The following is a 16,591-nucleotide window of genomic DNA, read 5'->3' on the forward strand; positions in this document are numbered from 1 at the left end:
CAGGAAGCAGCCCCCGTCCTTGGCTCCGTTGCCCGCGCTCAGCAGTCGAGGGCTCAGGGGCACCCCCCCCCCCCCCCCCCGGGGGCCCCGTCGCCCGGCTCCTTGCTGGCGCCCGGCTGGCCGGTGTCCGGCAGGGGCTCCTGCTCCTCGTCGCGTTCCTCCAGTCTGGAGCTTTCTTTCTCCCTCCCACTAGGGGAGTCCAGGATCAGGGTCAACAGACTGTCCTCTGCGCAGTGTGCGTGACTCCGGGGGCTCGGCCTTTCGCCGCGCTCCCAGGGCTCCACCTCACAGCCCCGTCTCCCCCTGCCTGAGCCTGGGTCCCCAGGGACTGGCCCAGACCTGGAGTTCGGGGCGGTGTGGACTGAGGCTCAGCACCGCCGCCGGAGGCTTTGTTTCTCAGCGCCCCCGGAGGCTTTGTTTCTTCCGGCTAGGGTAATCCAGCATCAGAATCAACATTCAGTCCTCTGCGCGCCATGTGGGCGCGACTCCGGGGGCCCCGCCTTTCGCCGGGATTCCGCCTCACAGCCCCGTCTCCCCCTGCCGGAGCCTGGGTCCCCAGGTTCTGGCCCATAACTTGGGGCTCAGCGCTGCCGGTTCGGGGGTTCAGCCCAGGCTGGGGGTTCTATTTCCTTCCTGCTAGGGAACGCCAGGCAGCACCCAGCCCTCTCCTCCTCTCCGGCTGCGACCTCTCTGCGCGCCCGTGCGTGCGAGCGCGCAGCATGTCTCCGTACCTTAGGCTTTTTTTCAGCTCCTCTGATTTTCGTTCTGGTTTTCTCCCTCCTTCCTAATGTAGAGTTTTCAGTCAGTCGACTGCCTGTAGCTCTGGGCAATGTCCACTCTACATTTTAGTTGTATTCCATTGAAATTGTTGTGAGCTGCTGCGGCTAGGTGTCTACCCGAGCAGCCATCTTGGATCCTCCTGAATGAAACTAATTTGATGGTTACTTTTATTTTAGATTCAGAATTTCCAATTGGAGTTGATAAAACATTAAGTTTCTTTCTGCTTGTGTAACATAGCAACCCAATCCTTTTCAGTAAAATAGGAAAAGGAATGAGTAAAGAATAGTAACTATAGCTCTAGTTCAGTGGTCGGCAAACTGCAGCTCACTAGCCACATGTGGCTCTTTGGCTCCTTGAGTTTTAGCAAAGGCCAGCTTAGGAGTACCCTACTTTAGTTAATAACAATGTACCTACCTATATAGTTTAAGTTTAAAAAATTTGGCTCTCAAAAGAAATTTCAATCGTTGTACTGTTTATATTTGGCTCTGTTGACTAATAACTTTGCTGACCACTGCCCTAGCTGGTTTGCTTAGTGGATAGAGCATCGGACTGCGGACTGAAGATGTCCCAGGTTCGATTCCAGTCAAAGGCACATGCCTAAGTTGTGGGCTCTATCCTCAATAGAGGGCATGCAGGAGGCAGCTGATCCATGATTCTCTCTCATCATTGATGTTTCTAAAAATATCTCTCCCTCTCCCTTCCTCTCTGAAATAAATAAAAATATATTTTTAAAAAGGATAAAAACTGTAGGATCAGAAGATTCCCAGAAATAAGGAAACTTCTAAGATTTGGAGAAAATGGGCAATACTAAAGGAAAAATTCTGGAGTTGGGAATGATATGAAATTCTAAAGAGACATAGAAATATTTTTTTTCTGTTCCAGACTTCTGCCTGCCATGTGACACACCAGCATTTGCCTCCTTCACTGCCAGTAGATTTATTTCCATCTATTTGAACTCTCCTTCCTGGCCAATATAATTCACTTTCATAATGGAAATTAGTGGGAAAAGCAGGCCATTTTTGCTAAGATATATTTCTAATATAAATAAGAGAAATCTATAATTGCTTTAGAGTCTAAAGTTTAGACTATAAAGAAAATTGGTAAAATTAATACTTCTTAAGCTATATAAGCTAGAGAAGTCTAGGAATAGGAATGTAATTAAAATTACTATATTTGATGTTATTGGAAGTGAACAATTCATTATATTTAAGAAATGACATCTTTCTTAATGTTTTCCCTAATCCACTATCCTCTTTCCTCTTTCTCATTCAATTTTTTTTTTAGGTGAGAGACCAAAGAAACCAACTCCTCTTCAGGATCAGACTGTCAGAGATGAAAAAGGAAGGTATAAGCGGTTTCATGGAGCCTTTAGTGGAGGGTTTTCTGCTGGGTACTTCAACACTGTTGGCTCAAAAGAAGGTATGATTTTCCTACTTTTAGCTATGTTATTGCTAAAGTAAGTGATTGAAATGTCTCAAGATTCTCATCTCCCTACCTCTCTTTTAAAAAACTTCTTATAGCATTTTAGTACATAAATTGTACACTTTTGTCTTCTCTGAACATTTGGAATATTTCCAGACTCAAGTTTGATTGATTGCAACCTGAAAATGAAAGAGTTTTTTTCACTAATATAAACTATGACTGGACGATAAAATGATGATAATGACTTCCGTTTTACATGGCATCTTGCCATGCACAACAGATCCACTCAGTTAATCATGGTCTCACACGGCTCAGTGACTAAGGAGGGCAGGTGTCACAGCTGTTTTGTAGATGAAGTTGAGGATCAGACTCCTCTATCCTGACATGGGACCAAGCCTTCACTTGTTAGTACATACTCTCAACCTGGAGAAAATCTGTTATATTTTTCACATGGTGCAACATAATATATTCTGCATCCATTGAAGTAATGTATGTTTTTTAAAATGTTTTAACATAGAAACTGGAGGGAAAATGACTTCTATATCTCAGATATGAATAGAAGATGGGCTGATTAACTCATGTAGGAATTAAGAACAAGATAAGATAGATCTTTTATATATTTATTTTTTATTAAAAAATAAGTTTTAATATAGTCAGTAATACTATAATAACTATGTATGATATTGGATGGGTACTAGATTATGGGGATTACTTCATAAATTATATAAATATCTACTATGCTATACACCTGAAACTAATTAATATTATATGTCAAATAATTGGAAAGTAAATTAATTAAAAAATAACTTGTACACAGAAACAATCTATACTAATAAAAGGGTAATATACTAATTAGACCAGGTCGACCGGACATCTTCCGAATGTCTGACTTCCTTCTAGACAAAGCCACGGTGGCTGGGACCAAGGCAGAGGCAGTTAGAGGTGATTAGACCAGCAGGGGAGCAAGCAGTTAGGGGCAAGATCAGGCTGGCACCTGTGAGCAACCAGTTAGGAGGGAGATCAGTCTGGCAGAGGAGGGCAGTTGGGGATGATCATGCTGGCAAGGGAGGGCAGTTGGCGATCAGTCCAGCAGGGAAGGGCAGTTGGGGGTGATCAGGCCAGCAGGGGAGCAGTTAGGCGATGATCAGGTTGTGATCAGGCCAGCAGGGGAGAGGTTAGGGGCAATCAGGTCGGCAGGCAGAGGTGGCTAGGGGCAATCAGGCAGGCAGGCGAGCGGTTAGGAGCCAGTGGTTCTGGATAGTGAGAGGGATGTTCAACTGCCAGTTTGGGGCCTAAACCGGCAGTAGGACATCCCCGAGGGGTCCCAGATTGGAGAGGGTGCAGGCCGAGCTGAGGGACACTCCTGCCCTGTGCACACATTTTGTGCACCATGCCTCTAGTGGTAAAATAAAGATGAAAAGTAATGCAGGAAAGAAAAAAAAAAGAACCATGTAAAAAAAAATGGTTGGTGTAAATAAGATGTTAAAGCTCAGTATTCAGAATGTGTAAAGATCAGTTCAGTAGGCAAATGATCAAAGTATCTGAACAGTTAACTAATACTTCAGATGAAATAGAATACTATATGGAATATTTAGCTTTATTATTAAAAAAAAACAAGTTAAGATAACTAAACAAATTAAGACACTAATTTGCACATTATTACAATGTTAAAAATGGCAGTAGGGTTTGTGAGGAAAAAAGCACACTAATACATTGCTGATTATTATAATTATGGCTTTGTTGCAATTTACAATAGCTAGGATCTGAAAAGCAACCCATGTGCCCATCAGTAGATGAGTGGATAAAGCCATGGTACATTTACACCCTGGAATACTATGCAGCAGTAAAAAAGAAGAATCTCTTACCCTTTGAGACAGCATGGAGGGACCTGGAGAGCATCATGCTAAGTGAAATAAGTCAGTCAGAGAAAGACAATTATCACATGATCCCACTCATATGTGGAATCTAATTAACAAAAAAACTGATGAATAGAGTGGATCCAGAGACATGGAACATGGAACAGAGCAGAATCTCAGTAGAGTGGGAGGTGATCAATAAACGACCCTGTATGCATGTGTGCATATCCCAGGGACACAGACAGTAGGGTGGTGAGGGCCTAGGGAGAGGCAGTGGTTGGAAGTGGGTTCAAGGGTTTCAATGGGGGAAAGAGGGGAGCTTAGGTAATACTTGCAACAATAAAGATTAACAAAAATAATAAAATTAAATCTTTCAGTCATGAAGAAATAAATAATTATGGCTGTGCTGCATATTACAATTAAAAAGTAAGATCAGCCGAAGCCAGTTTGGTTCAGTGGTAGAGCGTTGGCCTGCGGACTGAAAGGTCCCAGGTTTGATTCCGATTCCGGTCAGGGGCATGTACGTTGGTTGCGGGCACATCCCCGGTGGGGGGGTGTGCAGGAGGCGGCTGGTCGATGTTTCTCTCTCATCGACGTTTCTGGCTCTCTATCTCTCTCCCTTCCTCTCTGTAAAAAAACAATAAAATATATTTTAAAAAAACACAAACAAACAAAAAAACAAATAAACACATGAAGCCCTAGGAAAAAAAAATAAAAGATGAATATTTCCTATTTAAAAAAAAAAAAAAGTAAGATCAGTTCAAATGATTACTGAAGTAGACAGTAATATGTTAATATACTGAAATGTCTCTTTACCATTAGGAGTGACATATTCAAGGACTACGAAGAAATAGGGCAAAGATTACAGAAATCGAAAGTGGAGGAAGGTGCTGGGCCCACAGTATTGCTCAAGAGAGCAGATTCTTACTCTCCCGGGAAATCAATCTCCCAGGTTGACCCAGAAACCTGCTCCACCCATCTGCCAATAGTAGATCTACCCCACACTCCTCAGCAAGACTTGTAGGATATCAGAAAGTAAAGAAATCTGTCCCCTTAGAGAAATCTAAAGAAGCTTGTCTGCAGAGGGTTACAGATCCATTTGATGGCCAGAGTATTCTCTCTTTAGTCAGGGCACATGCTTAGTGACTGTGGATGGGGAACAAGAGCGTTAGTTATAGGACTCAGGTGTTTGATGGAATTGGGGACCTGCTATGGCCATTGCCTGCCCTTAGACCAAAGTCCTTGGGTTAGGCACCCTGAATGTGCATTGCTTTTGTAGCTCCCTCTTTTGCCATTCTTTCTTGGCTGACTGTACCTTGACATATTGTTTCTTTTTATCTTCTTTTAATTTTTAAATTCTTAAATTTTTTTTTATCTCTTTTGACATATTGTTTTTTATTTTTTAAATCTTTAAATTTGAATTTTTCCTTTCTTATTTTTGTTTTGTTAATCCTCATTTGAGGATATTTTTTTCGTTGACTTCTAAAATACATATATTTTTATTGATTTCATAGAGAAAGGGAGAGGGAGAAAGAGAGAGAAACATCAATGATGAGAGTGAATCTGCATCAGCTACCTCCTACACGCCCCCTACTGGGGATCAAGCCTGCAACCCTGGCATGTGCCATTGACCAGCAAACCGGGACCCTTTAACCATAAGCCAGTGCTCTATTCACTGAGCCAAACCAGCTAGGCTCCATTGATTTTTAAAAAGAGAATGTAAGGGAGAGAGAGAGAGAGAAACATGGATGTGAGATGGACACATCAACTGATTGCCTCCCACAGGTGCCCTAACTGGGGCCAGGATCAAGCCTGCAACTGAGGTATGTGCCCTTGACTGGAATTGAATCTGCAACCCTCAGTCCATAGGTCGACACTCTGACCACTGAGCGACTGGCTAGGGTTAAAATTTTAATTAATAAATATGTTTTTATTGATTTTTAGAGAGAAATAGAAACATCAATGAGAAGCATCAATATTGATCAACTACTTCCTGTACACCCCCTACTGGGAGTCCAGCTTGCAACCTGGGCATGTGCCCTGACCAGGAATTGAACTGTGACCTTTTGGTTCCTAAGTCAATGCTCAACCACTGAGCCACACTGGCTGGGCCTAAAATTTTAAATTTTTAAAATATATTTTTATTTCTGAGAAGAAGGGAGAGGAAGAGATAGAAGTATCAATGATAAGAGGGAATCATTGATTGGCTGCCTCCTGCATGCCCCCTGCTGGGAGCTAAACCTGCAACCCGGGCATGTACCCTTGACCGGAATCGAACCTGGGACCCTTGAGTCCGCAGGCTGACGCTCAATACACTGAGTTAAACTGGCTAGGGCTAAAATTTTAATTTTTTTATTGAATGTGTTGGGGTGACATTGATTAATAAAATTGTGTAGGTTTCAAGTGTACAATTCTATAATGCATCATCTGTATATTGTGTTTTGTGTTCACCAGACATATTGTTATTTGATATGCTAATTTGTTAGTGTAGGTTGCTGTTCTGCTGGTCTCCGAGTGGTCCTGCCTTTTAAGGTGACCTCAGATCTGTTGGTGTTCTTTTCAGGTTAACTATCCATGTGTAGTTTGATTTTACTTGGTTCCAGTTTTTTACAGGAAGCCTCACTGTATACACTAAGATCTGACAAAGGGGAGATGGAGGTTAATAAGTTTGTGTGGAATAATTGGGTCTGTATGTGCAGTGAGATGGGAAGTAGCAGGAGTTTGTAGTTATTGGGGCTTTCAAGTCCACACTCGTTATTTAATTATTTAGTCATAAGTCAAAATGCTACCTGGGATTGTAATGTTCTAAACTCTTTTCTTTGAAGGATGGACGCCCTCTTCCTTTGTGTCTTCACGACAGAACAGAGCAGACAAATCTGTTCTTGGTCCGGAAGATTTTATGGATGAAGAGGTGGGTGTACAGAACTTGAATTCCAGTTAGTTTGTAATTGGTTATTGTAGCACCTTCACCTTCCTCAGAAAGTTCAGTGTCTGATTTCCTCTTTGTAAGGTTTTATCTTTTCAGTATTTGGATTATAGTGCCCTGTGTATCACTGGATTCTGATTCATGAGAGCAGCATCTTATGATGGGGGTAGTTTCTAAAGATAAGAGTGTAGGGAATGCTGGGCCAGCATGGCTCAGTGGTTGAGCATCAACCTATGAAGCAGGAGGTCACAGTTCATTTCCTGGGAGGCCGGTTCAGTCCTCGGTATGGGGCATGCAGGAGACAGCCAATCAATGATTCTCTTTCATCATTGTTTCCATCTCTCCGTCTCCCTTCCTCTCTGAAATTAATAAAAAAATATTTTTTAAAAAGTGAGTAAGAGAGCCCTTCCTGGGCAAGCTCAGTTGGTTGGCGCTTCGTCCTGTTACACCAAGGTGGCAGGTTCCATTCCACTGCGATAAAACGAGTATTGGAATAAAGCAAGTCTTGTGAAATTTTTGGTTTTCCAGTACATATAAAAGTTATATTTTTACTCTACTATAGTCTATAAATGTGCAATAGCATTATTTCTTTTTAAAAATTACATATCTTAATTAAAAAATACTTTTATTGCTAAAAAATGTTAACCATCATCTGAGGCTGTTGGAAAAATGGCACCTCTAGACTTGCTCAATGTAAGTTTGCCACAAACTTTCAATTTGTAAAAAATGAAATATCTGCAAAGGACAGTAAAGTGAAGTGCAACAAAACAAGGAATGCCTGTACAGGCAAATTTATTTGAAAAAGGCTGTTACCTCCCAAGTGAAGTCTTCATTGAGACAAGTCTACAGCCTTTCACAGTAACACACACTGCGGTTTGAGCAGTGAGTGCAAGAGAAGGGAGTGAAAGGAAGCCTTGTGCAGGCACCTGGGCCCACTGTTTTTTGTTGGTTTGTTTTTATTGATTTCAGAGAGGAAAGGAGAAGGAGGGAGAGCTAGAAACATCAATGATGAAAGAGAATCATTGATCGGCTGCCTTCTGCACACCTGCTTCTGGGGATGGAGCCAGTAACCCGGGCAGTGCCCTTGACCAGAATCGAACCTGGGACCTTTCAGTCCTCAGGTCAACGCTCTATCCACTGAGCCAAACCGGCTAGGGCTGGGCACATTGTTAAAATGACTAACTGTAAACTTCTTAGGTAAGAGTGCTGATGGAGGGTTCTAAAGTGGTCTGGCCAACCTTGTAAGGTGTGCTCCATTTTGTTTAAAACTAAATTCCCCTTAACTTAAAACCTAGTCTTGGATTCATTTGTGATAAAGATGCAATAAAATACTTACATCAGCATGTTTTAGGCTGCAGGTAAGAGGCAAGGGAAGTCTCCTTCCTGTCTCACTAGCATAATCCTTAAGGAAACATATCTCATGTAACAAGAAGTCTAAATGCCAGTGAGGCCCCAGGCTCGCTTTCTCCTCCTCCTCCTCCTCCTCTTCCTCCTCCTTCTTCTTTAAAAATATATTTTTATTGATTTCGGGGGAGGGAGTGAGGAAGGGGAAGAGAGAGCGAGAGAGAGAGAGAGAGAGAGAGAGAGAGAGAGAGAAGAGAAGAGAAGAGAAGAGAAGAGAAGAGAAGAGAAGAGAAGAGAAGAGAAGAGAAGAGAAGAGAAGAGAAGAGAAGAGAAGAGAAGAGAAGAGAAGAGAAGAGAAGGGAAGGGAGATATCAATGATGGGAGAGAATCACTGATGGGCTGCCTCCTGCATACCCCACACTGGGGACCGAGCCCACAACCTGGGCATGTGCCCTGACCAGGAATCGAACCGTGACTTCCTGGTTCATAGATCAACACTCAACCACTGAGCCACTCTGTCCGGGCCCAGACTCCTCTCAGTCTTCTTTTGCATGTCAGCTTGCTCTTACACTACATTGCCTCATGGTTGCAAAAAAAAAAAAAAAAAAAAAAAAAGATGACTGGCTTTATCCCATGAACAAGACATGAACCCCCATTCCTTAACCCTCTCCCCACCCAGCCTACACACACCAGGGAGCAGGTGCCTATACAATCTCAGGCAGCTGTGGGGAAAGAGGTAGGGGTAATGACTGTTGGACAGGCAGCCAACAGTAAATGCAAAAGCACTCAACTCAGGGCCTGGCACATAGGTGCTCACGAATGCTTATTGGCTGTGACTCTAGGTTCTTCCTGTGTTCTTAGCTTGGTAGTGCTCCTTGTGGCCTCACTGAGTAGCCACTATTGTGCCCCCGTCCTTGTGTTGTGGCAGATGCACGGGAGAACGATCAGCCAGCACTCTGAGGGAGGAGAGTTTAACCTCTATTTCGCAGATCTGCTAGTCCAGAGGAATTCCGGGTCCAAAGCCTAAACTGAACTCGTGGGGAGGCTCTGACCTGTATCTCCTCCTGTGGCGGGGACCCTCGGGCCCCGCCCAAGTCAGCTGTGGCAGGGCCTGGGTTAGGCTCTGCAGCTCCGCCATGTTCAGTCAGAGAGGGGAAGTAAGACTACAGTTTTAACCAGATTCTGAACTGGGTTGCGAGCCCCCCCATTTTCCTTTTCGCTTGGCCAATGGCCTGATGTGAGGGTGCCAAGTCAGTGTTAAAGTCAGCCGCTCACCTGATCCCAAACTCAGTTTTGTCGTTTTAACTTTTTGTTAGTTTTTTTTGTTAATCCTCACCTGAGGATAGTGTTCCTTTGATTTTTAGATAGGGTGGAAGGGAGGGAGGAAAGGAGAGAGGGAAATGTTGATGTGAGAGAGACACAGTTGTCTTTTGCGTGCCCCCTATCAGGCCCAAGGGTCGAACCTGCAACCCAGGTACGTGTCCTTGACTAGGAATTGAACCCAAGAATGGCCCAACACTCCAACCACCGAGGAACATTGTCCAGGGCTTAGCTTTTTAAAGAACTAAAGCTACATAATGCATCATGTTTAATCACTTCCCAAATAATGAAGTAATTTTGTTTGATTTTTTTTTTTAAGGATCTTAGTGAATTTGGGATAGCACCTAAAGCAATTGTTACCACAGACGATTTTGCTTCCAAAACCAAAGACAGAATACGAGAAAAGGCCAGGCAGTTAGCAGCTGCTACTGCCCCTATTCCTGGAGCAACTCTGCTTGATGACTTCATAACGCCAGCAACGTGAGAATTTAATTTTGACTTTTCTGATCTTGAAATTACTGCTTTGCTTATATATGATGACCTTACTTAGGGAAAGCTTGGTTGCAAGTAGGACAAGCCTTCTCGGCCTAACTTGAGTACAAAGGGGGGTTTTCCCGAAGGGTCTTGCATTGTCAGTGCACGGAATGCTCTTGATCTCCAGCCTCATTCTACCCTCTCATTCTGCACACCTCCTTGTTCTGCTCCTGGGCACGTGACCTGATGACAGCCTTAGACTGTCATGGTTTCCCAGGCCCCACGCTTGATAAGGACCATGTGGAGTCCCTATGTGCCTGTTCTGGGCCTAGGAGAAAAGACATCTGATCAGCTTCCCCATGTCAGACATACACCCCAAGTCCAGTCATCCAGAGCATGTCCAGAGTGGCCAGGCCATGCAGTTCTAACACGAATGGGGGGAAGGGTTCACGTAGGACAAGATTTTGAGCTGGGCAGGAACTCAAAGGCTGCTTACTTCCTGCTGTTCTCTAATGTTACAAAAAGAAGTTCCTTTCCAATGCCTTGGTATCCTAGATTATCTGTTGGTTTTGAATTGCTGAGAAAAATGGGTTGGAAGGAAGGACAAGGGATTGGTCCTCGAGTAAAGAGAAGACCACGCCGACAAAAACCTGGTATGTAATACTTCTTTAAAAATTTACTGATTTGGAGAGAGAGAGGAAGAGAGAAACATTGATTTGTTCCACTTATTTATGCGTTCATTGGTTGTTGCTGTGTGTGCCCTGATTAGGGATCGAACCACAACCTTGGGGTATCCTCTAACCAACTGAGCCAGGATCCTAATACTTTTTTTTTTTTTTTTTTAATGTTTTTTATTGATTTTTAGAGAGAGAGGAAGGAGAGGGATAGAGAAATAGAAACATCAGTGAGAGAGAAACATCATTAATTGGCTGCCTCCTGCACACCCCCATATTGGGGATCCAGCCCAAAACCCAGACATGACCCATGACCTCTGACCAGGCATCGAATTGGTGACCTCTTTGTTTCTGGGTCAGTGCTCACCCACTTAGCCACACTGGCCGAGCCCTAATACTTTGTAATGGCTACATGTTTCTAGAAATAAAATTGCTGGGTGGTATGCAGGCATTTTAAGGCTTTTTGTGTGTAGTGTGAAATAGCTTTCTGGAAGAATTGTACTGGTTTACATTCCCATCAGGAGCATATGAAACTGTTTCCTACTTCTGCCAAAACTGTGTCACAATTTAACGGTATTATTTTCTATTCTATTTCTTGCCCTTGCTCTCCCAACCAGTCTATGAACTCTTGGAAGCAGCAATAATTATTTTAGGTTCTCCCTAGGGCTGGAGAGTAGTGGTTACTCATTTAGCACATTGTTGCCAGAGTGCCATGGGGCAAGGGCTGGGGGGAAACAATTTCCGAGCGATCAGTCTCCAACCCTAAAGCTGTAGCACTTTTTACAAGGGCAGCTCGGATTTCTGTATTTTCAGTTTCCCATGACTGATGCATTTGAAATCTCTTGTACAGATCCTGGAGTGAAAATCTATGGTTGTGCATTACCTCCGGGAGGCTCAGAAGGATCTGAGGTATTATATATGAGATGACTGTAGCATTTGTTACTTCATGAAGGTGAAATTTTACAAATTGATTAAAAATACACACACACACACACACACACACACATATATATATTATTGATTTTTTAGAGAAAGAAAGAGGGAGGGAGAGAGTGATAGACACATCGATGAGAGAGAAACATCAACCAGCTGCCTCCTGCATGCCCCCTACTGGGGATCAAGCTGGCAACATGGGCATGTGCTCTGACCGGGAATTGAACCGTTGACCTCTGGTTCATGGGTTGATACTCAACTAATGAGTCACACCTGTCAAGCCAGAAGCAGTTTTTGAAGTGAATCATATCCCATTGCAGTGAAATACCCATACCTTGAAATTATCCTCATAATGTCAGACAATGTGTTCAGCGATATGCCTGCCAGCCCCATAGATAACCCAAATCTATTTAGAGTCTTAAAATGAAATTGCTTGTGTTAGTATCATTTGTTCAGGGACTTGATGTAGTGATTTGTAATAGTGGAAATTAAAGTTTGATAAATGTTCTGTTTGGAATGAATCACTGCATTTGAAAATAGTGTTTTAAAGGCTTGCTTTGCGCCAGCAAGTGACTCACCTTCATTCCACTTTTTAAATAGGATGAAGATGATGATGACCTGCTAGAAAATGTGACCTTTGCACCCAAGGATGTCATGCCTGTGGATTTCACACCTAAAGATAATGTACATGGACTGGCTTACAAGGGTCTGGATCCCCACCAAGCGCTGTTTGGAGCTTCAGGAGAACATCTTAATCTTTTCAGTGGGAGACCCGAGGGAACCAGCAATCTTCTTGGAGATATTGGAGTGAATAAAGGGAGAAAATTGGGAATTTCAGGCCAGGTAAGTGTTTCTGTTTTATAAATGTGGAGCTATTGACAAATGAGAATACTCCTTATTATATTTGCCCCATAGTAGGGCATTCATTATTTTATTTATTTATTTTTTTTATAAAATTTATTTATTGATTTTGTACAGAGAGGAAGGGAGAGAGACAGAGAGTTAGAAACATCCATGAGAGAGAGTCATCGATCAGCTGCCTCCTGCACACCCCCCACCGGGGATATGCCCGCAACCAAGGCACATGCCCTCGACCGGAATCGAACCCGGGACCTTTCAGTCCCCAAGCCGACGCTCTATCCATTGAGCCAAACCGGTCCCGGTGGCATTCATTATTGATTGACTACATGAAGGCCTCAAAGTGGTCATATTTTCCTTGGGATTTGTTTTGAAGATATGTAAAGTATACCTATGTGATTTTATTTTATTTAAAAAATATATATTTTATTGATTTTTTACAGAGAGGAAAGGAGAGGTGATAGAGAGTTAGAAACATTGATGAGAGAGAAACATCGATCAGCTGCCTCCTGCACACCTCTTACTGGGGATGTGCCCGCAACCAAGGTACATGCCCTTAACTGGAATTGAAGCTGGGACCCTTCAGTCCGCAGGCCGATGCTCTATCCACTGAGCCAAACCAGTTTCGGCAACCTATGTGATTTTTAAAAAATATATATATATTTTATTGATTTTTTACAGAAAGGAAGAGAGAGGGATAGAGAGTTAGAGACATCAATGAGAGAGAATCATCGACCAGCTGCCTCTTGCACACCCCCTACTAGGGATGTGCCCGCAACCAAGGTACATGCCCTTAACCAGAATCGAACCTGGGACCTTTCAGTCTGCAGGCCGACGCTCTATCCACTGAGCCAAACCGGTTTCGGCGACCTACGTGATTTTAATATTTACTGCTGAGATCCTGTAACCTATGTTCTTGGTGGAGTTAGTTCCCAGGAGTGAGGACCACTTTTTCACACTGTTGTGGGGCTGAGCAGAAAACCACACTTACCTTTTGTTTTAGTTAATAGTTGAATTTCAGTCTGCCTCCAAGTTCAGATCCAAGTTTGACTACCTCCTGGACTATTTCCTAGTGCTGCCAGCCCTAAGTTGGGAGTGTAGGTGTAAGTTTCATATGGGAGACTTGCTTTGTACCTTTGAGGAGATGGAGAGCTTTTCCTGACTGCCTGTCCTCTCAAACTGATTCAGAGGTTCTTTCCTAAATTACACTTAGGAAATGTCATTATTGTTTTTTCCAGTTCTTTTAACAGAAAGGGATACTTGGAGGTCATGTCCCCTAAGATTAGGGGTTCTTACTTGGCTGTTACAGTAGTGGTGGTCTCCAGACCCTGGTCACCAGCTCTGTCGCAGGCCATACTGAACAGCAAGTGAACTCTTCCTTTCTCCATTAGAGGCCCCATTTCTCCTCCTGCACTGCTACTTGCGTGCCTTCTCCATTCCTCTGCCCATGCTAGGACCCGGACCCATAGCTGCTGCTGGGCATGGCGTTCACATCTACAGGACTGGAGTCTGTGTATTAATCTGGGCCTCCCATTTGCTTCTTTCTTGGTGATCTTACCGTGCTAATGTGGGCTGTTCAATTACATTGTTAAAGTAGCTTATCCTTCAGTGCAGACATACTCTAACCCTGTGTTGCTGTTTGAAACCTTGCTTTGAAGGCTTTTGGTGTTGGTGCCCTTGAAGAGGAAGATGATGATATCTATGCAACAGAAACTCTATCCAAGTATGACACTATTTTGAAGGACGAGGAACCTGGAGATGGACTCTATGGCTGGACAGCGCCCAAGCAGTATCAACGTCAGAAAGGTGATTCCATAGACCCACACCTGATGGTGGGATCAGTGTGAGTTATCAGGAAGAAGGGTTGGCAAGCTTGATGCTTCAGTGTCAGCCTCCAAGGAGTAGGGAGTTTTTGGTCAAAGATGCAGATTGAGAAATAAAGTTAGAAGAAGAGACACCCAATGTGGAAAGTAAGACAGGTGCAGGATTTAGGGGGGGTTACAGCTGCCAGGCCAGTGTGGCTTAGTGGTTGAGCATCAACCCATGCACCAAGAGGTCAACAGTTTGATTCCCAGTAGGGTGCATGCAGGAAGTAGCTGGTGTTTCCATCTCTTCCTCTCTCTCTAAAATAAAAACAAACAAGAAATGAAAAAAAAAAGAAAAAAATCATACATAAAAAAAGAAAAGATTACTTAATTCCTATTAAAAATAAAATAATAAAATGGGTCAAAGCCAAAGCCAGTTAGCAAGGCAGGGCCACGCGGGGAGGAAGAAGAAGTCTGGAATCAGGGGAGGAGCAAGTGTGTGGTCAGAGTGAAGCACTTCCAGCTCGAGGAACAAGGCAGGTGGTCAGAGGAGGCCACCTCCAGCAGTAGATGTGAAGGCCGGGTGTGGTGACCGGGTGGTAGGGATACTGAGAGCCATAGGAAGATGGAGCTTGGCGGCCAGCCTGTCTTCTACTGTGCCCCTGGCTCTTAGGGGGCTCTTACTGGGCAAAGAGGTGGAAATTTGAATTTCACATCAGAGTCTATAGTGATTCAGAATCTAGGTAGTTTTTCAATTATTTATTTATTGATTGATTTTTCAAGAGAGAGAGAGAAAGAGGGAGGGGTAGGGACAGAGAAACATCGATTTGTTTTTCCACTTATTTATGCATTCATTGGTTCAGTCTTGCATGTGCCCAGGCCCAGGGTTGGAACCCCCATCGTTGGTGTATTAGGAGGACACTAACCAACTGAGCTCCCTGGCCAGGGCCAGTAGTATTTTACATTTTCAATCCAGAGAAGGTGTAGGGAGGAGGCAGGGCTACATAGGTATTTGTAGCATATGATTTGGAATTAATCAGACCTGAATTTGGATCCCTGCTTTCTCTTGCCCAGCTGTGTGGCCCTGGGCAAGGCTTGTAACCTCTCTGGGCATCATTTTCAATGTGCGAATAAAATCCTCTCTCTGGCCTAGTTGGTATGGCTCAGGGATTGAGCATTGACCCATGAACCAAGAGGTCACCAGTTCAATTCCTGGTTAGGGCACATGCCTGGATTTTGGGTTCAATTCCCAGTAGGGGGCATGCAGGAAGCCTCTCCCTCTCCCTTCCTCTCTCTCTAAAAATCAATAAAAACATATTGAAAATCCATTCTCAAATAGTATGAAGATTAAATGACATAACTGTGATTGGCTCCTGCCTCAAAAGCTGATTAAATGGCACCTACTATTTATTCTTCAGTTACAATAATAATTATCACCCAAATAAAGTTAGGAGGCAAGAACTGAGATGAAAAACAATCTATTCAGACATATGTAGCTATAATAAGATAAAATTTGACCTAACTCTTGTAGAATACATATAAAACCATACTGTTGAAATATTCTAAGCATCCCCAGAATGATGCCATTTTACATTTCTGGAAGAGAAAAGACAGGTGTAAAACAGTTTTTAGAAGGTAGTTTGCTTAATGGTTGTGAATACAAACTCTGGAGACTGCCTGGGTCTCAGTACTGGCTCTCCCCATTTATCAGCCATGACCTTGACAAGCTACTTAACTTCTTTGTGCCTCAGCATCCATGCCTGGACAGTGGGCATGACAATGGTATAAGTGTCTCATGGAGGCTATAATGTACATAAAGGGCCTGACCTTGCCTGGCACACAGCCAGCACTCTGTAAGTGAGTGGCCTGCCATCATTGCTACAGAAGATGCTGGAAGGGTGTGCTCCCAAATGTTAGTTGGAATTACCTCTGGGTGATAGATTACTTTTATTTTCTCCCTTTTGCATACTTTTATATTTTTTGCTTTATCTTTATATATTTTTTTATTTATTTTATTTTTTTAAAATATATTTTATTGATTTTTAAAAAATATATATTTTATTGATTTTGTACAGAGAGGAAGGGAGAGAGATAGAGTCAGAAACATCGATGAAAGAGAGTCATCGACCAGCTGCCTCTTGCATACCCCCTACTGGGGATATGCCCGCAGCCAAGGTACATGCCCTTGACCAGAATCGA

The 16,591-nt window shown here is 43.3% G+C and overlaps 1 protein-coding gene across 1 annotated transcript in view; it reads left to right on the forward strand.

Moving 5' to 3' along the window:
* GPATCH1 (G-patch domain containing 1) overlaps window positions 1-16,591 on the forward strand; it is a 60,413-nt gene that overhangs the window by 11,487 nt on the left and 32,335 nt on the right. The window contains exons 2-8 of the mRNA XM_084905702.1: window positions 2,065-2,199; window positions 6,884-6,969; window positions 9,968-10,128; window positions 10,678-10,775; window positions 11,647-11,705; window positions 12,330-12,572; window positions 14,246-14,393. Of these exons, the coding sequence (XP_084761828.1) occupies window positions 2,065-2,199; window positions 6,884-6,969; window positions 9,968-10,128; window positions 10,678-10,775; window positions 11,647-11,705; window positions 12,330-12,572; window positions 14,246-14,393 (930 nt within the window). The remainder of the gene's footprint in view (window positions 1-2,064; window positions 2,200-6,883; window positions 6,970-9,967; window positions 10,129-10,677; window positions 10,776-11,646; window positions 11,706-12,329; window positions 12,573-14,245; window positions 14,394-16,591) is intronic.

The sequence above is a fragment of the Pipistrellus hanaki genome (assembly GCF_964339955.1).
Source record: "Pipistrellus hanaki genome assembly, chromosome: 15".
In the NCBI taxonomy this organism is placed as follows: domain Eukaryota; kingdom Metazoa; phylum Chordata; class Mammalia; order Chiroptera; family Vespertilionidae; genus Pipistrellus; species Pipistrellus hanaki.